The sequence below is a fragment of the Harpia harpyja genome, chromosome 17, assembly GCF_026419915.1.
Source record: "Harpia harpyja isolate bHarHar1 chromosome 17, bHarHar1 primary haplotype, whole genome shotgun sequence".
Taxonomy (NCBI): Eukaryota; Metazoa; Chordata; class Aves; order Accipitriformes; family Accipitridae; genus Harpia; species Harpia harpyja.
In genome coordinates, this window is record NC_068956.1 from 23,454,697 (window position 1) to 23,480,580 (window position 25,884).

General features: G+C 39.4%; 1 protein-coding gene across 2 annotated transcripts in view; it reads left to right on the forward strand.

The window, feature by feature from the left end:
• Positions 1–12,509: 12,509 nt before the first annotated feature.
• Positions 12,510–25,884, forward strand: part of TNFRSF19 (TNF receptor superfamily member 19) — a 62,416-nt gene continuing 49,041 nt past the window's right edge. The window contains exons 1-3 of one of the 2 annotated variants that reach the window (XM_052812874.1): positions 12,510–12,764; positions 12,914–13,001; positions 25,719–25,806. In XM_052812874.1, the coding sequence (XP_052668834.1) occupies positions 25,741–25,806 (66 nt within the window). In that variant the 5' untranslated portion in view covers positions 12,510–12,764; positions 12,914–13,001; positions 25,719–25,740. Of the gene's footprint in view, positions 12,765–12,913; positions 13,002–17,722; positions 17,861–25,718; positions 25,807–25,884 lie in introns of those variants that run through there. The other variant, XM_052812875.1, reaches the window with a different exon arrangement.

Here is a 25,884-nt window from a genome sequence, read left to right on the forward strand (position 1 = left end):
GTGAAGCTTAAATCAAGAGGTAGATCTGGCCAGAACCCCCTGATGCCCCTTTTCTGCTGTGTGGGAGGACACAAGCGGTTAGGTAGGAGTGGTGACCTCCTGAAGGTGGGCCTCAAAATCTGCGTGACCTCATCTCCATGCTTTTCAGTGCTCCCTCTCTTCTCTTGCTTGCAGTGGATCTACAACTGCTACCATCTTCTTGTGTTTGGTTTACATAGCAAATTTGCCAGGGGCATATTATCTTTGTTCTCCATTCCAGGAGAGAGAGAGAAAAAAAAAAATCTGCTATCTTTGCTACCCTCCTTTCTACAGCTCCCTGGTCATGGAATATTTAAACTTCTTCCCACAAGGTATCAAACAACATTATCATTATCTTTAATTACAAACTAACCTGTTGTATTTTTATAATTAAAGGGAAGTAAATAACATTTAGAGTTTAATTCTGAGCTTCTGCGGAAGGCAGTGGTTAAGTTAAATCACTTATTGGAAGCACAAAATACTACTCACAAAAGATGAAGATGAAATAGCCGTAACGACACATGTGAATCATATCCACAATACCTTGTCTTTCAAAATTATCTGCATCGTTGCAGCAAGAAGAGAAAGAACCTAGCTGTAAAGAGTAGTTGGGGTAATGATATCATGCCATAAAAGGACAGCTTTGAACAGAATGATATTTCTTGTGAAATAGGGATGAAAATTGCTGTTTGCAGATCCTTAATTAAAAGGTAGCTATCAAAGCCTTTTAAACCAGAGAGATTACTGGTTCCCCAAATGTTAAGCTTATCCTCTCCTTCTTCTATACAGTCTTATTCCAACATGCCTTTCTATTTTCAAAGCATCTACGCTGAGGAAGAGGCATGTCAAAGCTGTGAATATCAAAACAGCAAGACATGTGCACTGTTAACGTGATTTTCAAAGTATTAAAGTCTCACTAAATAGTACAATTATTTATACTGATTCAGTCCAATTCAAAGTGGTGTAACACGCTGCTCCAGATGTGTTAGGCAGAAAGAACCAAGCAGCACGTAATATGCTGAATATTGCCTTTTTACAAGATGAAAGGCAGCACCTGCTCCTTGACTTGGTGGGGACCACTGCGCCCCGGACAGCCCAAACTGAAGACAGCCAACGCTCACTGACCCAACGACTCAGGGGCAACACCAGTCCATCTGGGCAGGACCCCAGGGAGCCTGCACAGGTTGTGGTTTGGGATGGAAGGATGAAGACCTTCCTGCTGAGCATGACATGAAGGCAAGCCGTTCCCCAGCAAAGGAGCCAGCACCCCCACAAAACCTTGGTGTGGTCTTGGCCAGGCAACAGTGAGCTTTGACTGGGGCTGGACTAGCAGGGCTGAAGGAACAGCAGATGTGCAGAGCTAATCTACATGGCATGTTAGTACAGCCCAGAACTGCTGAAAATTAAGTCCCTTTTCCATAGCTGCCTAAAAGACGAGCTTGTAACACAGTGTGAAAAAGTTGCAGTAAATCACAGTACCAATTACATACACTGCTACTTACAGCACTAAGGAGCCTGAGGGATTCTTAAAACATCAGAATCTTTCATTTTATTGTGCAAAAGATAGGGTCTTTATTAAAGCACTTACTATTTGTAATTCTCTCTTTGAATAACTGTAACACTGTGCAAGGTCTTACAGGCACTTTTCAAGGTTGCTCGGCTGCAAATCTTGCATGAAAATATAGCACTAATACGTAAAACTGCATTTTCATAAATACTGCAGTATACCTCTTAACTGCAGGTTATCATCATCTTCAAGCACATTTCAACACGTGTTCATTTGTGTCCACCTGCCATTCTGCCCACTGGCTTTCTCTGTGCTAGAGGAAATCTCCAGCAATTTAACATCTTCCACTGGCATTCATTCTTAAAATAATATGATGGCTATCATCAGGAAAAGATAGCTTTCATGAAACTAAACTCTCTACATAATGGCTTTTGGCCTGTGTCTGCACACTCCCATCAACATAAAGAGTCTAGGAAATAAGAGGTTTTGTGAAATCATATAACAATGCCTCAAATTATTAGTATTTGATACATCCATCCCATCTCCCCCTCTATTTCTTCACAGAAAGCACCTTCCACTCCTCCAGATAGTAGTGGTGTCCTGAGGGTTCTTGAAGACACACCTGTCCTTAAGTAATGTCTCGAACCCACTGCTGGCTAAAGCCCTTTTCCAACAGCAGGAATAGCATGAACAGTACTGGACACATCACCATTCAGATGGGTTTGCAGAACAAAACCTTTTTGTTTTCAGTCAGCCAAAATTCTAGCACCATCAAGCAACTAGTCTTTGAGTAATTAGATCTTCCGCCAGGTACAGCATACAGCTTTGTGAGGCAGGGCACTAGAAAAAAGGTTGGGCTCTCTGAATTAACAATGAACAGTTGTCCTGTACGCTTATCTGGAGGTAGTTAGATCCCCCCTTGTCCCTCAGATATATAAGTCTCAGAGATATCAGATGTCCTGTCATTGCATCCTTACCAGTGTTTGTTCATTCTTTTCTGTGGCTGATAAAGGGGTATAAAATGAAAGAATAACCACTCTTTCTTTTTGAATTATGTATGTATATTTACCAAGTAGAGCTAGAAAGGGAAACAAAGAGCACATATATAAAATTGATTGTTCTAGCTGTTCCCTTGTCCCATTCGGGTCCTTGTTCATCAGCAGTGCTCATGCAGGTTGGATAAATCACAGGAATAATTGCCTCACAAATGCCCAGCAACACAGATTTTCCTTCTCCAACCAGAATATCTCCAGGTAGTGCTCAACAGCCCTGTTCAGCATGACAGAACCAACGGCAGCTTGTATGTAGTCTGACAACTCGGTATCAGCAAACCTGCTTCCGATTACTGTTTAGCACAGGAGATTACATAGCTATTAAAATCAGCACCTGGTGTCGATATAATGCCAAGTTCGTACACAATCTGCATGTTCTCCCATCAGCCACTCACTGTATCCTCCAGAGGGGAAGCCAAAGCTCTTGCCATCGTTTCTGGCCCTTCTGCCTTCTGCTGAAAGAGACGCTGCAAGAAAGTGCTGCTCTTGGGCAATGGCTGTAACTCAGGTCATGGAGTGAAGTAAGACTGGGCATAGCCTTACGTGCTTTATTTAACTTAAGATGTTGGCATGTTACAAACACTTTCCAGCATGTGAAAGGGAAGGTCAAACAGGTTCTTCCATAAGACTTTGTGAAGAAATTTGCATAGTGGCACAAATTTGTTTGGCACTTCAGACCAAAAGATACAGCTGTAGAAAGCTTAGTACTTAACCGGGGTTGCAGAAGGCAGTGTAGCTGCAGTGTACCAGAATGTGAGTATGGCATAGCTGTGCAGAGCAGGTACTTGTAGCTGGTTTGACTGATTTAGTTTTGCTTACCTGAACAAACACTATATTGGGGACAGACATATAGAAGCTAATGAAATAATAGGCTTTCTTCACTTTAAGTAAATAAATATGACAAAGATCAGTAGGAAATAAGAACAAACCATTCTCAGAGATCCCTTCATACACATTTTTCCTGTAGTAGTGATCAGTGATACTTTTTGAATCTTTCAGTGATACCGGTACCAGATAAGTACTAGGAAGTCATAAGTGTTTCAGTCTTACTAAAACTTTTGCACAAAAGGTCAGTGCCATTTCAGAGCAGTCACTTTGGTCTCATGGAGGAACCAGTACCTCTTCTTCAAAATAACTTCCAGCAGTGGATGCTGCAAAGTAGGCTGGTTCTTAGAGCACTGAGATCTCCTCTACATTCACTTCCTTTGGCTCTCCTGTCCCACAGCACCTCATTTTGTAATCCTCTCCCCTTCTCGGATGTACAGGTTCCCTACTGAATACTGCAGTCTGCTCTGAGAAGCAGCAGGCATTTCAAAGGACAGAGAAAAGGACATGAGAACACAGAAAGCTTCTAGCCTCTGCTCCTTCTTCTGCTGGAGAAGGGAGGCTGTGCAAATAACATCTGGGTTGCAGGAGAAAGGCAGGGGCAGTGTAGGGCCAGAGGCTGCAGGGTCAGGAGAAACCGAACACAAGATCTGTATTGTGATTGCTGCAAACGGTTACACTGCCATAGCAGCAGCACCTAAAATTTCTGAAAACATTTGCTACTGAAATATTACAGTGATCTCAGTATATAACCCATCATTACCCTATAGATCCATTCCCATTCTGCAGCCTCTTGTAGACTGCATGTCCACCCAGTTCCTGCTTACAAAATCTCCAGCCCGCCAAATAACTGATTTTCCCCTTGTAGCAGGCTGCCAGGCTGCTATCTTTGACCTAATGACACTTCCCACACAGGACTCTGATCCCTCTGAATCTGATCCCTTTGATACCTCCATTTTTTTTACACCTATCTATGTCTGTTGCTTCCAGATGATTTTCTTTCAGATCAGCATTGCTGCACGAACATGCAATTGGGCAGGGGTCCCAACAGGGCATAAGGCTTAGTCCAGGCATTTGCTGTGATCTTGTGGAACATACCCAAGGATCCAGTGTCTCATAGATCATGGAGCCCTTCAATTGCTAGGTATTAATACTAAGTGCCAAATAAGACAGTAGTTTCAAAACAGTATTTTCTAGGGTGCAAAAGCAAAGATTATTGAAAAGTTAAAATAAAATCCCAAATGTTGGTATGGAACATATATTCCCTGTTTATTTTACTAAAGAACTTCTGGGTATCAAATGAAACAAGTCACCAGGTCCAGAATAAACAAAAGGAGGAATTGCTTCATACAGCATGATGTTAAGTGGTAGAACAATAGGGGCATTATCATGTTTCTGATGGTTTTGGCCATTCTATAAAGTTCAGTTCATTCCTTGATAAAAGTATATGTTTAACACCAAAGTACATAGAATAGGTCAGAAGCTGGAATATATCATATAAATAATGGAGCCACATTTCTATAGCTCAACATTTTGAGAGAAAGCAAGCACATCACACAAAAATAAATCAAGAAATAAAACACTTTGTCATGCAAGGTCATGTTTCACGGAATAAACAGGCTTCTAAGAAGTGATTTTTCTGTGGAATTTCAGTAATGCACTAGATGATAGTCACCAGTCTTGACTATGATTTTTTTTGTTACCTTTCCTAAGATAAACTGCTGTCACAGTATTTTCCTGATTAAAAAAATCTGTTACACCTTCATAACCCTTTTCAACCAAATCTTAAAGCTGTCCTCTCATCACTTACATTATTACTCTGAAGATATTAGAACCCATGACTGCTTTTCCTGAGTCATCCTCAATTAGTCTCTTGATTTTAGGTTGTTTTAAACTATTTTTTCATAGCTCTTTCTTTTTTAGAAGAGCATTAAAGAGTTTGAAGGTAAGGGAAAGTGCAACAATGCATCTAGGGAAAATATATGAAAGCTTTACAAATCATGAGCTAGGAAACGTGTGTCAAACTAGATACAGAACTCCAGACTAAAACCAGATGAATGTCAGAAGAAGAACATCTGCTTTAAAAAAGCTGGCAGCAAATATCAGCTGAGCCTGATCCTTTTTATAACTTATGGTCATTTGTTTATCTTTTTCCTTATTCTTTTGGCATTTTTATGGCTGTAGCTAATATGGAAGATTTCTTATAGACAGTAGGATAAAGCTGCTATCACATCATACAGGGAAAGTATAGTTTATCATCTATAAACAGAAAAAAAAAGAAAAGAAAAATAATCAAATCTGTCAACTCTTTCAAAGTGGAATATGTGAAAAAATGATGTATTGCAACTGGGGCTGCAGACAGTTGCTTAGGGATTAGGTCTAGTTACTATTTCTTCTGAGACATTGATTCTATTCAGATGTCTTCTTAATGATAGTGCTATTTATCAAAGCTGCGTATTTAAGAGTGGTGACAATCTATATATCTTCTTGTCTTTAATTTCTTTGAATAAACCTATTTTTCTCTCTAGGAGGCGAAACTCATCCAAAAATTACACTAATGCTGCTCTACAAGTCAGTTACTGTATCATTGTCTGAGGAAAACCTCTTCATGCCTGAATCTCCAAAAATAACATGGGGGCTAGGCACCAGTTCAGAAATATGAATATACTTAAGTCCTATTGACTGTCTCCTGCTTAAAGATACGGACATACAAGCGCTTTGCTATAGGGATGGAATTAAAGAAGCCTCAGCTCTCTACCCCTTTTGCACTTTTCAAGATGATTACCAACTTTTGAGTGACTAAGTTCAGGCTCTTAGTATCTTAAATGCAGAAGGAATAAGTACCCGCAGTTTGCAGTCATTCCATAACAAACTGAAATTGCTCAGCACAGAGACTTGGAATTGTGTTTGCAGTATGTGTACTTTGGAGTATGGGATTTGATATAGGCAGTATGGGATTTTACATTAAAGTGAGCTCCCAGATGCCAAAGTAATGACAAATCAAGGAAAGTAGAACTGTACTGATAGCAGGTCTGTACTGATATAACTCACCGGAAACTACAAGTATTAGCTGAGGACCTTGACTACTACATTTCTACAAGTTTATGCCTTAACTAAATAGGCCACTGAATCAAAGCTCTGGCATAAAATAGTATTTTAGAAAACAATTTAAAATGAAGCACTGATAAAAAAAAAGTAAGTTAACTTGTTCTTAGTTTGTTCTTGATTATATGTGGGGAAAAAAAGATGGGGAAAGAGGGCCAATTCTCCAATTCTGGTTAAAATTGACAGAAAAAAGGGAAGAGAAAGGGAGAAGTGGTATAAGATCTATGAGCTAGACTGAAGATGTTTTATTTAAATGGGGAAAATTCCAAACTACAAAGTGAAAATAAAGGGCAAAACTGAGCAAAAGTTTGGAGATAGAAGTGTGGTCATGTGATTGCACTCTCTCTATGATCAGACATAAGTATTTATAAACATCATTTTGTCTAAAATAAGAACATTCTTTTTAGTTGAAACTAACTTCATGATCTTTTAGAAATTGTTTTGTTGGAGGTGCCTTAAGGGAATACTTCTAAACATGTGTTTTGATAACAGCTAGGCAGGTGGCCAGCTATGATCTCTACTCCTGATCAGTTAATTGCACATATCAGATTTGTTTCTCCATTCCCTTTCTTCCCACTTAGCCTGCTTTCTTTGCCTCTTCTATAGAACAGTTAGATTTGGATTTGGAGCGCTGGGGTTTTTTATGCTGTTTTTTTCAACATTTAGCAAAACATGGCATAACCTGGCTGAGACCTTAGCATGCTTTAAGAGTAAAGGTTGGATAATAAAGCGTTCTGAAGAGAAGGGTGTGCTACTATGTACGTAAATTTTTTTCAAGTAGGCTGAAAATATAGTGCCTCAAAAGCATCCATTGGCTTCTGAAATACAAATTACAAAATCATGGGTCTATTGAATCTCCTGTTCCAGCTACATGAACAATATTGCTGATCAAGCTCCCACAGCCTTGGGGGAAGTCAGTTCATTGACACAACTCCACCAGCACCTCCGGAAAGAATGCTAAGTTATTGAAGTTTGCATGCTGGTGCAGAGCTTCACCCACTCTAATAGGTAGAAAATCACAGTGGACCATTTCAGTACAAGTGAAAAACTCCATGTAAAAGAGGGAAGAAGCTCTATGTTTTCATTTAATGAAACAATAAGGAACAAAGACACAGCTCTTAAGCTGTTGATTCACTTCTCAGATGTGTGTGAGGACAGCTAAGGGCTGTGAAACTTCAGTGCACAGTAAAGTGAGAAGCACACTATTGCCCTAGGGATGCTTATTATTCTTATTATTCTTCAAGAACACTTTAAATACAGAAACTTTTGAAGTTTCAGAACCAGATTATTTTGGTTTGGAATGCATACAGAATTGGTTTGCATTATCTCAAGTACAGTATTACAAATAATTATCTTTACATTATTTTTAAAGAGATAGGAAAACATACTGGGGGGGACTGGATGGCCATATGGCATAAACTGCCATTGTTCCTTTGATTTAATTTTAGCTATAACTTACACAACTGAGGATCTAACCAGTGAGAAAAAGTAACTTGCCTCCAGTCATACCTATGTGATAGAACCAGGAATAAAACCACAACTTCTGACTCCCAAACACAGGTGAATTAACTAATACTTCCTACAGGGTGCATGTACATTATTCTTGAGGACAACCTCAAAGCTAAATTCCCAACATTCTACATTATCTAGATGCAGGAATGCCCTTGAGGCTTCCCTTAGATTGGCTCACCTGGTGAGCCAAGAACCAAAAATCTCCATTTTGCTTAGATCTTAGGGTACTCATAAGGGAACCAGTCAAAGCTGGGTCCTGTGAAGAGCCACGGGAAAAAAAAACCACAGGCAAACAGCAATAAAAATTCAGGACCAAAGACAGGCAAACCAAAGCTGCTTTCTCCTCCTACGTCATGAGGTCAAAGACCTGCCATTGCAGAACATATAAATGGCAGTCAGGGCTTTTTACCTGAAAGTCAAAAACTGCTGGGGCTACTTTCAAAGCTAGTGTTAACTAGAACAAGTTGCTCTGCAATGACTGTGCAGAGTGTTGCAGATTATGGTAAGTCTGACGACATACTCCGTGATAACAGCGAGCCAGTCTTTCAGGAAATGACAAAGCGTCTTGATGTTTCTGCCTAAAGGTGCTGCAGTTGAAGCTCTTATGAACCTTAGGACTATCAAGGAGATTGTAAGCACTGTAGCAGAGAGTGGGAGTAGGTATCAGCAATACCTGGACTTAAAATACCCATATGATAAAGCAGAAACAGGGTGTAAGCTTTTATTGGCATGGCAACGTAGATCATGCAGTAGGGTGGACTTGGGTATTCTAAAGCATCTCACCTGACCACAGGACTGACTAGCCTCATGGAACAGTATCCCCCTAACACTTTAGGAGGGTGATGATCAGCACTTCTGACTACAGCTGGGGTCTAGATTGACAACTACTGCTTCAGAGCCAGTGCTTACCTGCCACAAAAAGCTCTGAAAAGAGTGTTCCACCTCTATAAATCAGCAGCCCACTGCTGATCATCAGGGGACAGCTGCCCCAGTAGATCTGCATGATAAAAGCTTGCAACTGCACTGATGCTGCTGGTGTGACATTTGTAATAGGATATCCAGTATCTGGATACTCTTAGGCTGTGGTTAGCACAAACAACGGTTGCAGGGCCAGTGAGTGGGCTATACTGCTGGCACTGCCTTTCCTGTGATGATTCCTGACCTCTTCCCTGAACATCTGTTGGAGCTCCTAAGGACTGAAGTAGAAGGAAAGGTGACAGAAGAGGTACAGTGAAGTGGTGCAGATAGCATGTATATAAAGCAACACAGTAAATCATTTGATGTATGTGATAGAAGTATGTTAGGCACAGCATGAATACTAGAAGATCCTTGTTAAGCATGGGGCAGGGGTTTGTATAACCACTGTCAATTTTTTGATAGGTTTGATTGTTTCTTCCACACAGAATTTTTCTTAAGATTTAGTTATATTTAAGAAACATCTCCAGAAAGTTCTCATTTTTATCAGCTGACTATCTTTTATGGCTTTGTCCCAATGTAGCAGCCCTGGGCTTTGTTCTGTTTCCCTAAAAATTCCTAAAATGGGATCTAACCTGCCTAATTTAAGAGCCTTGTCTAATTATTGCCTAACCTTTTGGAGAAAAATGAAGCAACCTCCTTAAGAGCTTGAGGTCCTCACATAGTAAAAAGAGAATGGTAAACCCACTCAGTGTTTCTGAAGGAAGATTCTGTCTAAGTTTAGAAAAGTTTAAGCAACGAATTAGGAAGACAGCATCTCCCTCTGCAGGACTTCTGAGACACCTCTCTCTCCAGTTTCACACAGGAATCACAAGCACTTCTTCGAGAAGAGCCTTTTAGATACCTAAACAGTGAGTACAAGCCAGATACCCAACTTCAGTAATTTCAGGTCAGATTCTACCCCAGTAATTTCAGTGATTAGAATCAAACGTCTAGTGAGTAGTCCAATGGATTTTAATCAGACCATTTGTGCTTGAATGCTTTGATGGGTTATTGACTACAAGAGGAAGCATGAGCTGAAGATGAGAAGGTGTAAGTGAAGTGTCCTGTTACATAGGTTCTGTTTCTGGCTCTGGTACTAGTCTGTTCTGTGCCTTACACAAATCACAATATATACGTATTATCCTCATTTTATGTAAGGAGAAAAAATTACCAACCTTTGGAAAAAATATTGAATTGTATAGACAACCGTTGTTATTATTAGACACATCTGATCAAATTTTGAGGAAGCCACAGAATAGGAAATAACAGATTGTTCAGGCTGCCAGGCCCCACAGTGGAAAATAGTGTCATAAATGCAAAATGCAATGCTTAAGCTTTAGAAGGTTAAATTGGTAATAATTAACCTTACTTCTCTTTTTCATATGTACAAAAGAAAGATCAAAGACCTCTAATAGACCGTCAGGACATGCTTTTGCTTACAATCCAGAGAACTAAAAGGTGCTTTCTGTGAACAATATTGTTCTAAAGAAAAGCACCTTTGAAATGAACAGTAAAAGGCTATTTCAGTTGTGTACAGCTCACCCGTAAATTTTATTTCAACATAAGCATTTCCAGTTTTACCATGAAAGCAACAAATGGACTGTTATAAAAAAATCTTCCAGTGAGTAGGGGGAAGTTGTATGTCAGAAGAGCGCAAATTAATGTTAAAATAGAAGTAAGCAGCCTGGATAATTTTCTTTTGTTTGTAATAGATGGAAGTGGAAATTAGAGAAAGAGAGAAATTTATGGTTTGTTTACATACTTTTCCAGCAGTGTATTCCTGAAAGTCGGATTCATTACCTGAGTGATACTCCTTTGTACATGCAACACCTCTCCTCCATCTCAATAACGAGAACATCCCCCAAAGGCCTGCCTGGACAGATGATCCAAAACAACATTTAAACTATGTCCAACTAGCAACAAAATTACATTCTCTAGCACCCCTTATAAGGATCTCAAAGCTTTCTGGAAATGTTAATTACCACCCCTACGAAGCACTGGCCTGGTGCTGTCCACAGTACATCATCCCACCAGCAGAAGGCTCCCTAATCTACCGACCGCCGGAGGAGCAGCTCGCTCTCTCCTGAGCACCCCGAGGCCGAGGGGCGCAGGCGGGCGGGGGGAGCCCTGAGGGCAGTGGGCGGCAGCAGCCCGGCTCTGGCTCTGCGGGGGGGGACAGGCAGCTCCCCGGCTGCGAAAGGCCCGCAGGAGTGGGAGAAGGACGCCCTGCGGCTGGCGGGGGGGCAGCAGGAGGAGGCTGCAGCCCGCAAACCGGGCACAGAGGCAGGAACCTCGGCAAGACGCTTAGGCTAGGGCTCTCCCACTCGACTGTCCAGTACCCATTATCTGCTGATTGTTTGCTTTGGGTTTTAATGCTCACGGCAACCGCGACTAGGATATTTCCTCTTCTTACTTTTGCCTTTTAAATGAATTCTCGGTTACTCAGTGAGCAAATATTTGCAGGAGTCTACCAGTTGACGGGCTTGTATCACTTTCATCTGCACATGTGGTATACCCAAAGTATGGCATATACGTTTATGAGAACTTCAGTGGCATCTTCAATATGGCTGATTATCCTAAAAGCCATCCTGCTTGATATCTGTATGTTTTATTAACAGCTGAAGTGCACAGGGCTGAATTAATCTCTGTGCCAAAAGCTAACCCTGCCTCAGATCACAGAAAGTGCAATTCAGTTGAACGTTTCTTCTGCATTTCCTCTGCACCGAAACAGTGCAAGTCACCGCAGCCTTGAGAATTCCCCTGCTTTCCAGGGCTGCACAGGACCCTCCAGCAATGCTTGGGTCTATGAACTGCAGCAGTATGGAGAATGTCTGTCAACATACTTTTACCCCCCCAAAAGCCTCGCTCTGCTGACAGTGCCAACGGTAACCACTTCAAATCTACCCGAGCTAAAAAATGCCTTTGCACTAAAAGCTTCTGTGAGTTACTTATGGCAGCTTTACAGCTCATTTACGTAAAGGAATCATGAGCCACAGATGAATCAGGCTCAAATAAAATGATTTGCAAAAGGCCACACAGTAAGTAGCAGGGAGGACGTGAAGCAGGGACTAAGAGCATGCTGTATTGTGCTTCGTTTTGCCAGCGCAGAAACCAATTCCAGTGCACAAAATACACCATTTCCTCCTCTCCAAACACGAATAAAGAGACAAGCAAGACTAGTCTTCTGTCATGTATTACAGCTGCCTAGCAAACTGACCTGCACGTCCGACTTCCAAAACTTTATGGAAAATTGTAACTTCCTATTGCAGACAAAATTATAAAGCATCTTTTTAACAAAACCTTACAGCTACCCTATTCTCCCTTCTTGGGAGGAAACTTCGTGTAATGAAAACTTTGAAGTGAGCCCTGGGATTGTTACAATGGACTAACCTGATTAGAAATCATGCAAACTCTTGTTGCTCTTTAGCTGTATTCCCCCACAGGCTGTATTATAGCTCTCTAACCAGTCCCACAGCATTGAATGATGTCATGGGATCTGCAGCTCAGCGAGATGAAAGGGATAAAGCGGAACCCGCTGGCACTGGGGAAAGCTTCCAACACACAATCCACAACACAGCTTGGGAACTCAAAAGCTACAGATCCAGCCACTCAACTCAAGCATTTCAGAATCGTGTGCATTCTCCCAGCACAAGAAAGGAAAGGGGTGGGGGGGGAAGCCAGTGATCGATTTTTAACAAAAGAACTAGAGTACTGAAAGGCAGAATTTAAGAGTGCAACTACCTGCTGGAAAAGGAGCTCTTTTTCCTCTCCAAAGCACTGCCTTTGATGTATGGCAACTGATCACTGATCAGATTACAGGCATTTGGTCTCAGTGCTCGTCTGCCTTTGATCTGCATGGTTAATTTTATTTTCCCGGATTTGGAGTTTCGTCTGGGCTTGTGCTGACATACTTTTTTTTTTTTTTTTTTTTTTTAAGGCGGTAAAAGCATTTAATACAGAAGCTCTGGGAGTGTGAAATTAAGCTGCAGAAAGCCTGGGCGCTGGAAAACTTCATCAGATAACAGGTACTGGATTTTGTATTTTTTTGCAGTTTTGTGTTGCAAGATTTTAAGGAATTATAAAGTTCACATAAACAGTAATACTACACATCATTGTGAGTTCAATGTTTGAAAGATTATATATAATTTATGCAGCATTTTATTTGCAACTCTTAGGCAGAATTATATTGAGAATAGACTATCTAGAATGTATGGACAATTGAAAACTGAAGCAAAATCAAAAGTTTTTCAGTATTTTGGGGGTATATAAGATTTTGGTGTGCACTGCTTGTTCCTACTGTCTATAGTTTTGTAAAGTTATATTTGAATACAAGTATTACATGACTTAGGGGAGTATTTATTTCCTAAGAAAAGACCAGCCATATTTCCTACACACTATGTATTCTTTATTTCCTCTCAGTGCGTTTATTAAACTGTGACTTCTTCAAGTAACACTTTTAATCCTAATAGTTCCATACTTGAGATGAAAAAAGTCTCCTCTTCCACAAGTTATTAGAACTAAATTTATAAACTTAACAACCTCATATACAAAAGGGAACTGGTGCTATTTCAAGATTGAAGAGATGATAGTTCAACTATACCATATGAAAAGAAATCTTGATAATCAAAGTAACATTTTAACCTGATGGTAGAAGTTTCCTTTAAGGCATTTTAATAAAGATATTAAAGAAATCTTATCTAAAGCAAACACCTGGTTTTGCTGAACTTCATGGAAGTTATGCTTCTATTTCAGTGAAGCAATTTGCATTCACAGTATTTTGTATTGTGTTCCTCAAATTCACATTTATGAACATATACTGTGTTTAAGAAAATTTAAGACACCTACTCCAGACATTCATTATAAAGGAACAATCATGAGAAGATTTAGGATTATTCACTATACATTTGCAGTTTTGAAGGGCCAGATTTTTGGATGAGTTTGGGCCAAATCCATGAGTGTTCTGTGCCTGCAGCTGGAGCCAGTCTGTTAAAATAAGACTCAAGCTTCTTCTGTAGGTATTTAAATATAATTTAGATTTTCAGAAGAACTTAGAACCCATAATTGGGGCCAGACTTGCAAAGAAGTTCAACATTCCAGACACTGAGCTCTTTGAAAATCTAGTCTTAATGGTGGATAGTGAGTTCTTCTGAAATACTGACTTTAGATGTAAATTCCTAAATATAAATTTAAGTGTATATAAATCTTAAGTACATCCGTTTATTAACAAACTGCAACTAAAAGTCAGCATAACTGATAGCTGTTAAACATTGTTTGAAAAGTATTCTTTAAGAGGCTTATCAGTCCATAGGACCTTCAAGATGTTCATATGTCAGTATGCACCATAGTAACATGCAAACCCAAATTTTAACAGTCTGCTTCCATCTGAATAAGATTAAGTTATTAACACTTCCAGATAAATGTAGTCAGCTTTCATTAGTCAGTCTGCAAACTTTGTGTCTTCTAATTAAAAGTATATTTGTATATATAAATTTTAAATTTACTGAATATCAAGAGATAATATGCCAGACATAGATTAACTAGGCCTGACTTGGTATCATTTAGTTGTCTATACCACCAATTAATTCATATTCTGACTTAACAAGTCAATTACATTGTAACGAAAGTAATTAGCACTGCATGAATAATGTGTGTATAGCTGTCAAGGAAGAATATTTTTTAAGGCATAGCCAAAGCAAAATTTAGTATTTTTCCTTAAATGAAAATGATGTACTATAACATGTTTCTGTAACCTTGAAAAGATGGTTTTATTTATTAATTCTATATTTCACTGATAAGCTTCTCTACCTTTCCCATCTTCTCTTGCTTGTTGCTAGTCTTCTAACATGTACACTTATTTTCTGAGGAAAATTGTTTCTAAACCATACCTCTGTTTGCTGTAAAGTAGAAAGAGAAGCAAATTTTAAAAAATAATGTAAAGATTCTTTTTCCTTAGAAGTCAAAATAGCTATGTGAGTCTAATACAATTAAACTATCTCTGTAAGGATCTGACCCATCACACAAATGGGTAAAGTTGTGCACAGAAGTAACACTGGTTAGTCAGATAGGTTACACTGATGAGTAGGACTTACACATATAAATATTTGCAATATTTAGGCCCTAGAAATGCACTTCAGAAACAAAGATTTTTTTCATTTTGTAAAAAGTCCCTAGGATTTTAGGTAACCTTCCCACATATTTAAACACAGATGGGCGTTAACCCATTTAAACTGAAAAATATCTTTGCTTATCTGTATGTAAGTGAGACTGAAATGAAAGCACAGTTGGACATATTTAAGTATGGGGGGGAGAGGATTTTCAGCATTTTTGTTATTTAAATAGCAGTTCTCTGACAGTTTAGTCTTTCATTGATCTGACTTTTAAAGATTAAACAATAATAATTCTTGGCACTTGCGACTTTGCTTTTACAAAGTGCTGTATAAACATTAATTAATCCTCAGGCTTAAGTCTTCAGGAAGAAAAAGTTCACAATGATTTTTCAAGCAAATCTGACTAGGAAACTCACAAGTATATAATTTACTTATTAAAATAGCTTGAGCAATTTCTGATTATAAATAGAGCCATTTCCAAACAGTGTGTCTTAGATAACATCATAAACATATTTTAAGGTTTGTAATAGTTAAGACTATCAAAAGACATTGCACAGTTATACTGACATCAGTTTCCAACAGCTGTCATAACAAGAGTAGATCTATCTCAGAGTCGACTGGGAGAACTGTGTTAGCATTTGAGATATGGAGATAACAACTTCCTATTGCTGTACAATTTCTGCTTCCACATCAGATATGTCACGCAACTTAGTCTTATCAAAGGGGTCAGCTGAAACTACTTTCCAAATATTTCTTTTCTGCTTTCTCTACTGTAGTGAGAATCTCTATACATCTCTTGCATCTATACTAGTTGCTCTAACAGTTCACTTCTTCCATTTCCTTAGAAGAAGCATCATGATTTAAAACAAAAGTAACCCTGCAATTTGCAACATCTTTCAATGATGAATGGAATTAACTCATCCATTTTACATTTAGAGGAAATATTTTATGTGCTACAACATGGACTTAAACATTGAAGTTTCAGTGTTACAGACTACATGTTGCTCTTACTTCATTGGCATAGTAACCGCCTGTCTGATGAGAAAGTCTTAACGTTTCTTTATACGATAGCCCTCAGGGTTTAGTGAACACTCTAAGAACTCTGGGATGTTTTAATACACTTGTCTAACTATACTACTTTAAAACGAGTATCTGAAACACACATGATGACTCTACTAAGAAAAAGTCACAGAATAAATTTCACTGGTGTCTACAGAAAACAGATAACATACGAAACAGTTGTCTGTAAATAGCGAGAGGATGTAGCATGCTTAGTGCTGTGCAGCAGCTGCCATTCACAACAGATGCATTGCCGTTGCACCGTAGCATGCCATTCCTCACTGAAATTCCAGCCTCTTGCAGAGCTCCTTCTGGCAAGGGTCCTGAAGCAAAACTCTTCCTTGAAGGGGCTTTTTAAGATAATTATATGAAAACCCCTGTAAATTCTGAGTTAGTTAATTTTTTTTTAAATTGAAAACAACTAATTTTGCAGTAACCATTTATCTCTTTGCAGACATCTTGCTGTATTTCAATAAGCACTACTTGTTTTTATAAAAGTCCGCGTGCTTGGCGAACTCCAAAATTTTATCTCTGTGAGAAGCTCCCAAAAATTCTGTTTATTTGAAAATGCTTTACTGCCAAGTATATCCATTGGTTCACTCTCTTCACAACTTAAGTCAGTTCCCGGTGTATCCATACAATTGTGTAGACTGTAGTGGTATCATCAACCTTTTTATTATAAGTAAAACTAATGACCTGAAATCCCTGCAGTAGCAGTTTTTTCACCAAGGTCTCCAAGATTGGTTTCACCAATGTTGGAGCATCACTAACTTCAGGAAAGCTCCTAATTTATGTCACAGTAAGTAGCAGTAAAGTACACCCCTTCTAAAGAGACCGTGAACAATTTATTCTCTGTGAAGGGCTGGATTTCTGAACTCCCATCTGGTACTGACACTATGCTTATAGGTGGGTAGGTAACTTGTTACCTCTAGAATGGAAAAATATTTCCGGTTCAGAGGTAGCAGGAAAATAAAGCTACGGAAGTACTTTGGAAAGGAGAGAATTTTGCAGTGCATTGTCAGAGGGCCTCCATCAAGCTCTGTGGGTGGGACAGGCAGAAAGGACTTCGGTGAGTTACAAGGACTCCTTCTGCACTCACCTTCCCAATGGCGGCAAAGGGGTTTGCCCGGTCCCTTCAGCGACAGCCCAACGACCCGGCGCTAGGCAGCCGCGAGCACTCCTCCGCCAGGGCTCCGACTGAGGGAGATCGGCAACACCAAGGCTACGGCCCCCGAAGCCCAGGCTGCCTCTGGAGACAGCCTGGCAGGATAAACGGGACCCGAGTGCGGAGCCCCAAGCGGGAGGCGGGCAGCCCCCCCCCAGAAGACGAGGCGGGAGCAGGGCCCCTCGCGCCCCCTGAGGCGGCGGGCGATAACGGCCGCTCCCCGCCGCGGGGCCCGCGCGACGCCCCGCGAGCCGCCTCGGCCGCGCGGCCCCTCCCTCCCGCCGCCGCCTCCCGCGGGCGCGCGCCTCCCCGGCACGTGGGCCGGGGGGGTTGCTGATTGGCTGCCTCCGGTCACCTGAGCCCGGCCCCCTCCCTCCGGCGAAGGAGGGAGGGGAGCGGCGCGGCGCGGCGTTGCCGGGGTGACGGGGCGAGCCGGAGCGAGAGGAGGTGAAGGAGGGAGCGGGCGCCGGGCGAACGCTCCTCGGTGGCGGGCGAGTGGCCGGCCGGCTGGCTGCCTCCCCGCCGGGGCGGCCAGCAGGCCGCGGCGTGGCAGGTGGGTGCGTGGGAGACGCGGGCGGGCCCAGTCCCCTCAGCCCGGGAGGGTGCCTGGCCCCCGCCCTCCCATAGAGCCGTGCCCCCTCGCCCCCTTCGGCGGGCCGGAGGGAGGCTCTGAGGCGAAGGTGCGCGGAGCGGGGCGGCCACGGGGCGGCGGAGGGGAAGCAGCGGAGCCCGGCCGCTCCGCGCAGTTTCCCCCCCGCCACCCCCCGGGGCACCGGCCTGGCTGGGGGCTGAGCCCCGGGTGCCGGGCGCCCGCAGCCCCGGCGCACGCCTGGCACCGGCCCGCTCTGCCTTCCCGTTGCGCGTAGGGCCCCGCTGGGTGCGGAGAGGGGAGGGGAGATGATGGGAACGACCCTCCGCGGAAAGCGGAGGCTGCGGGGGAGGAGGGGGGGAGAGGTGGAGGGGAGGGCTCCGCTGGATCCCTTCCTCTCCGAGATGGCTCCAGCTCTGCCGCTCTCTAAGCGGCCCCTCCGCCCCGAGGCGTCCCGCAGTGGGTATGAAGGGCACCGCGCAGTAAAAGAGAGTCGCAGCTGATGTTGCTGGGTTTCGCAGCTCTCGACAGCCCTAAAGTACTCCTCCACGCTCCGGAGTGCGGCGAACAAAAAGCCCTTGAAAGCCGGGCTTTCTTGTTCACAAGCTCTTCTCCTGTCTACTGCATAAATAAGTTGCTGTTGGCTTCAAACAGTTTTGGAGCTGGAGTCGAAGGAACAGGAGCTAGTAACTTTTTCTCTGGGCTGGTAAGAGGTTGGAAAGCCACAATTATGGTTCTGTTGAAAAGCCTTTGATTGTTTGACTTCCTTTCCTGATGTCTGTCTCCATTACTCTGGCTTTGGGCTGAAAGCTTTACCTGATACTCAAAAAATCTTGATACTTAATACCCATTTACCACCTTTATACTTACAACTACTTTAAATGAATGCTTTTATCAAATTAACAAAGGGGTCCAGTAGTGTTTAATATGAGCAAGAGTGGCAAATGGATTCAATCTGTAGGTAGGTTTGTTAACTACTGCATAATCTCTTTCAAGCACACCTTCACCATCACGTGTAAAACAAGTTAGGTATATTAACTGGAAGCTTTTTACCATATAAGCAAAGGGTGGGTTTTTGTTTTTTTTTTTTTACAAATAGAAGTAAACTTCTTTATTAGTTCAGTAATAAGAGGTTTAAATTGTCAGTTAAGGAGGCAACAAGTTACTTTTTCTCAGTTTCCACAACTTGCAGTTGCAATCCTAATAAAAGAGAATGCTGAGAATGAAAGTAACTCACGTCTGTGCTTTTTAAGACATTGTATACTATCCAAAACCGCTAAAGGGTGGCTGGACAAATGTAACACATTAGCATTGCACCATTGCAATAGTTACTGTATTAACCAGCCAAATGCTTTATAATTTACGATTCTTAAAAATCACTTTGAAAAATAACTATTAGTATACTTTGGTATAAACAAAATATGCATATAATATTGGCGTTCTCATTTTATTGTATTACTTATTCACATATCTAAGTACAGATATGTACAAATGCAGGTCTACGCTGAGGTTTCATCTAGCGAACTAGTGTCTCCTATAAGTTGAGATGAGTGAGATGTATTAAACAGAAGGAGAAATTTTTTTTACCACAGTTTTGATGTTGAAGCACAGATTTGTTCATTGTTTGTATGAGTAGTCTCATCAGTTCAATGCGATTAGGAGTTCTTGTGTGAATCACAGGTTCTCATCCTCTAAAAAGCTTTAAGTGTAGGAAAAATGTCATCACATTGTACCTTTGTTCTGATATTTTACTATAATTTATAACTAATGATAGTCTGGATATGTTGAAGAACATGGATGATAAACTATTTTACATAATTCTACCAGCATGGATTTGGAACATTGTTTGCAAGTAGCAAAACCAGGGATGAATTATCTAGTTCCTTCTCAAGTTTTGCTGATTATACCCTTTTTGAGACACTGGGATGTAATGCATTCTGTAAATGCTGCATATGATAGTGAAGACACTGTAGAGATGCTTCTTTGGGGTGTTAATTTATTATCGCCATTATTCCTGTAAAGTCGGCTACTTAAGCTAACATAACTCAAAGCATATGGTACTCAGAAGGAGCACAAATATTTCCTGGCTATATTTAAACCTCCTTTCTCTCCTCCCTCAGCCCCTAAAATAGATATAAATGTTTTCTATCACCAGCCATGTTCCAACTTTAATCTGCTGCCTAATTTTTTACAATTTCATATATGGCAGCTTCTGAAAGATATGGTTTTATTCAACATGATATTTAATGTGATGAATGCTACCTAGCTGACAGTAATTTTTTTACTTTTTTTTTTTTTTCCACACATGGTCCTTCTCAGAGCAGTTGGAGCAAATGTGGTCAGACAAGACCTCATTTACTTCATAAATGGGAAGAGTACAAGGGTTGTGGGCAGGGTGTAAAGGGAAGGTGTTCTAGAAGTATGAGACAGAATAACAATGCGTAGCTCTGTAGTGGAAGTTCTTGTGCTTAACTTGTTCCCTTTGTCTTTATCATTGCAGCAGCATAAGTACTTTCCCTTCTTTTGTTCCTTGCCCATGGGGCACTGACTCTGCTAAAGCCATCTGCCACTCCTTGTCATTTTATTGCATGCAGTTGACAGCTGCAGGTGGGAAACTGGGTGGTTAGAAGGGAGCTGAGATCCTATTCATTGGATACCAGAGACCTCTGTTGGCAAGATAAGATGATTATATTTTCATCCCTCTTTCTTATCCAGAACTTCTGAGAGTACTCTTTGCCAGTGTTATAGAGAGCATGAAAAGTGGTCGTCAACTATGGATGTCAAATCAAATATGGCAAACTTACAAGATCTAGGAAGGTTAAGTGAATTGAAAGTTGGGACCCTTCACTCCTAAAGTTTCCCTTAGAAGGTGGATGATGTTGACTTCAAAGTTCTGATGCTTACATCTATGAAGAAACCTGCTAGTAGGCCATAATTTAATCATGCTGCCTCAAGTCTTGAGGTGATGTGTCTTTCATGGTGAAACTTTATTTTTTTGGAGAGAAGGAAGAAATATTTTTCTGACAGATTGACTTTGAAATAGAATGATGACTATTGCTGAGGCAAGCAAGTAAATGTAGGAGTAAATTTTGGAGGACAGTGGATTCTAGGACCCTGGAAGTTTGGAGGTTCTTACTTCCACAATACATTTATTACATGTTCCTAATTTATTGTTTGATATTGCCCTCTTTATACATATGCATAATAGGCCCCACACAACCTTAAAACTATGCAACCGCATTTCTTAGTGGAAGTTCTATATCTTGAGTTCTGTACCTTACCAGTAATGATTGCTTTTCCCTGAGTATTTTGGGCAAGTGTATAACTGTTGCCCTAAAAAGATGCATTTGGAATGATATACTGACCTCAAAAAACTTGTGTCCACATTTTTCTTTCATTTAATAAAACTGAGGATAACTGAACTCAGCATTGTAAATATCAATATTTGAACAACAACAAATAATCTTTAAATGTGTTGAATTTCTATTTGGTCACACATATTTTAGAGGCAAAAAACTTCTAGTTACTTCTTACTTGAATGCATATGAGGTGAATGGCTTGTGTCCAACAGACTTTGGTGTAATGCCACTTGATATCAAGAGAGAACAAATTTGCCCAATGGCAACCTGTTATTAAGTGCTGCAGTGTCTGCTTTTTAAGCAGGGCTTTTTGACCAAACTGGAGACAGAAACAGGAAACAAGCAGCTGGCACAGTTAGTCTCCTTCAGGACTTGCTTTCAATACAATGAGTTATTAATGTTCCTTAACCATTTGCATTATTTTTATCAAAATGTTGTCATGAAAAGAAAGTGGTTTTTTTTCTTTGTACTCTTAACAATGTTTTTTTTTTTATGTACATCAGTTAATTTCTTTCTTATATATTATAGCCAGTATATAGTCTTTGGGGTTTTTTTAGTAGGAACTGGGACAATAAGCACAATGATTGCATGATACAATACCACAGGCATTCATACATGTCTACTGAAATGATTTGAATGTGTTTTGGTGCTACTAAACCTACTGAAGTGCACTGAACTTCAAGGCCCATAGACCTGCAAGCTTATTTGGGAAGATTTGATGATTGTAAATGACAAATTATCTAGAAGATATCTCGTACTATATCATAGACCTAAAGCTATGAGATTGCATTGTACACATATTGATCAGTCAACAAAGAGCTCAGCAAAATGTGTAGATGAGTTGGAAAAGTCCATGATAGTTTGATGCAAGTTCTAAAACACTTGATTTTGGAAATTTACTCTGTGTTTTGGAACTTCTGATGTTTGAAGGTGTTGGATTTGGCAAGAGTTTTCTAAAGGCAGTAGATGTTCTTTTAAATAGAAAATATTTCACAGGTGCAATAAAATTTCCACACCTAAGTCAACAAAATGTGGTTTAGTACAGCATGCTTCTCCATGTGCTTTCTATGTTCTATAAGTCTTTGAGGTACACGCTATAACAGATATGGCAACTCCAAAACTGAAATACGAGCTGTCAGAGTGACCAGCAACACTTTTAATACTGCTTGTTATTCTGTAATACCGTCTGTTAAGAACTGGCATTTGTTTTTTAATCCAGTTGTGACTCCAGAATATTACAAACATAAAAATACATCATTAGATTTGTTTAAATATTGGTTTTAATAAATTGTTTATATGCTAACTTTTTTACAATATTGAATCTTCAGGTTATTGCATATTGGAAAAAATGTATAGGATGAATATGGCTTCATTACATAAAGCTAATATAGTTTTATTGCAATAATATGGCAAGTACTGAATCTGCTGGCCAGTTAATCAGGCTGTTCTTAATTTTCTTTATTTTTCCATACTTCAGGTCACCTGCTCAAAAAAATTACGAACTGTTGAGATTATGCTACAGTTCCGTATTTTAGGTCATTAGGCTTAATACAGTTCACTAATATTGTTTGTATTGATAATTCTACATGAAACTTGACAAAAATATACAATTATTATGATATTAAATTTCTTTTTTGATGTCACACACCTGTTTTTAGAAGCAAAAGTAAATCTTTAAAATAAAACATACTTTTAACCTTATAAAGAATCCTGTTTTTAAAATTTTGGTAGTATTATGTAGATGGTCATAATTACATTAGAACTGTGCTACGTTTTATTTCTTTAACAATAATATTATTAAGGAATATAATGACTATAAAGTCATACAACTTGGAATAATCACTTGACATTCAGTTCTAAGCAATTCAGTTACCTTTACAGCTTTATTTCACTTGCAGACTTACATAAAGTTTTGCCTCCTATAGGAATTAAGAAAGCATATGAAGTATTTAATTTTTTCCACTGAATACCATTTTATGAAATCAAGAAGTCAGTGGGGATTTTTCTCCCAAATCCCTTCTGTTTCAGCATGATTTTTTGAATTCATATTTAATCACTTTGTATTATTTAGCTTTTAGACCTCTAGCTTTATTGTCTTGTCTTCTCTAAATCAAGTGAAGTCAAGTTTGTTTTGCAGGACTGCTCTTCTGTAATATTGTGTAGAGATGTTTATTCTTGGGGTTTTTTTAATCTTCTCATAACATTACCAGTCTTGAATTTCTGTAGCATGCCAAACTGTATAAAAATTGAACAGCAGCAAGCTTAAGTCTTTCTTGATACTTTTTTCAAGGTTACTGAGGTGCAAAGTCTCACAATTTGTCTTTAATCTGTTTTTACTTAGCAGATCTTCAGTTAGTATTGGGCCAGAAGATATAATATAATGATGTGTGTTTTTAACCATCTTGTTTCTTTCCACACATAGATGAGAAACATTTCTTGAAAATTCTGAGTTCCCTTAACAGCATTTTTACTGTCTCTGTCCACTGTTTGGTCTTTGCTATTACTAGAAATTGTCTTGTTCTTATATACCTAATTCTTTTTGCAGCATTAGTGCTGTCAGCTTCTTATGCCAGCCTTGTGCACTTAAACTTTGAAAATTTGTTGACTCTCCTTTTTCATTTTTCCATTTGTTCTACAGTACTTTTTACATCAAATTGTTGTATTTGGGTCATCCAGAATTCTTTCTGAGATTGCCCGTTTCATATTTCTCTGCTTATTTTTTTTTCCTTAGACTTAAAAAAGCAACCTATGTCAAATACTATATCTGTGTGTGTATTACTTGATGGTATGTTGTCTTTTTTACCCATGTTGACGTGCATATAATCTGATAATTGTCATTGGCCCATAGACCATTACCATCGCTAAGTGAGAAATAACCATAAAAATGTAATCTTGGCTTTCCTGTAGAGCGCTGCCCGACAACACCTCTTTGCCTGTTTCATTCTTCCTAGCAGACTTTAGCTCTTTTCACACTTCAAAATACAATTTATCTTAAAAGATATCAATAGTGCCACTGAAGTATACTTTCTTTTTGGGTAGAATTTGTTAATTAGGGTATTCATGCAGTAAAATGTGAAATTATGTGTTAGTTATAGTTTATGGTCATTCTGGTTATGTATTTTTTTAAGTGTATTATGCTTGTTATTACAGTTCCATATTGTAAAGCATTTTGCAACTGTTCTTAATCTTTTTTCTAGACTACTTTCCTTATATTTTGTGTTCCATCCTTTCATTTTTCAGTCTCTTCTACTCTTCAATGAGAAAAATTACTTATTTTGCCTTTTAAAAACTGTGTAATTAAATGTCAGTCCTTAAGCTCTGAAGTAGGGCAGAAATGTTTTAAAACATTATTTTTCACATCTAGCTGAAAGCAATGACATTATATTACTGTCATATAAGGTATGCAAATTAGGATCAAATTCAAATAGCATATTATATAAGCTGGATCTATTTATTCTTTTCTTGTTATTGTTGCTATATAGTTTGGATTTCTGAGCAAAAAGTTACACTTGCATTTCCAGGTAACTGACAAAACCGAAAAGTAAGAAATCAGAAATTAACACAAAGATTCAAGTAAACAAAAGGAAAGTAAGCAGAGGAAAAATGTTCTGTTGGCCAAGCACAGTATTCTTAATGATTGTGGAGGTGCAGTTCTTTGGTTTAATAATCCAAAAAAGCTAATCCCAAATTAGAACTTCCTTTCTCTGATGGTTTCAAATAGTGTCCCCCCCCCCTTTTTTTTTTTTGCATAATTTGTTTGTTGCCATTTCTTAAAAAATAACTTTCTTCTTTCTTTCTTCTTGTCTGAGACTATGATAAAAATTGTCTGAGGTAGGATGTGATTCGGTTATGCTGTTTGAAATGTCTTCTATAATAGTCTTTGCCTACCAGATCATAAACAATCATGTTAACACATCTTTAGAAGTTAATATCCCTTAGGTAAGTGGTAGAAACAAACCCTGTGTATGCCTCCAGTTCACTGCAGAATGACGTAGAAGAGGTTGTCTTAGCCACTAGGCAAACCCATTCTGTTCCACACTGTAACACAGAATGAACATTATCATGATCAGCTATGTCTCAGCTGATATGTGGCATATTTGAGGAAACTGATTTTTGTCTGTTGATCATGTACTTAGTTGCGCATCTAACAAGCAAGGAAGATATGTTAGGGATGTTAGATTTACAAACGTTGACATTCTCTAATCTAGACTGATAGCAGGCTCTTCTTTGAGAATTAAGGCTATAGAAACTTTATGTATATTGCGTTTTCTTCTAAAAAAGAACATGATTTTTAAAACATGTTTGTTGTTTATCTTACAGGAATCCATCTGAAATATTTTAATGGCATTAACAGATATATATTTTGACATGCTGAATGACATGAAGTACTATGGACATATGACTTGCAATTCAAACAACATTGTGAAATATAGTGATTTTCTTCTTTTTTTTTTTTTTTTTAGGAGAAAGGTTTAATTGTAAGAAATGGATCCTAAAGGATTACAAGGAGAAGATAAACTGAAGATGCTCATAATTTTACTAGCATATTTGGTAAGTTAAAAATTAGTATTTTTTTTCCCCAGGATGAATGTTGAAAAGATTATATTGGACACAGGAGTGGTGTCTATT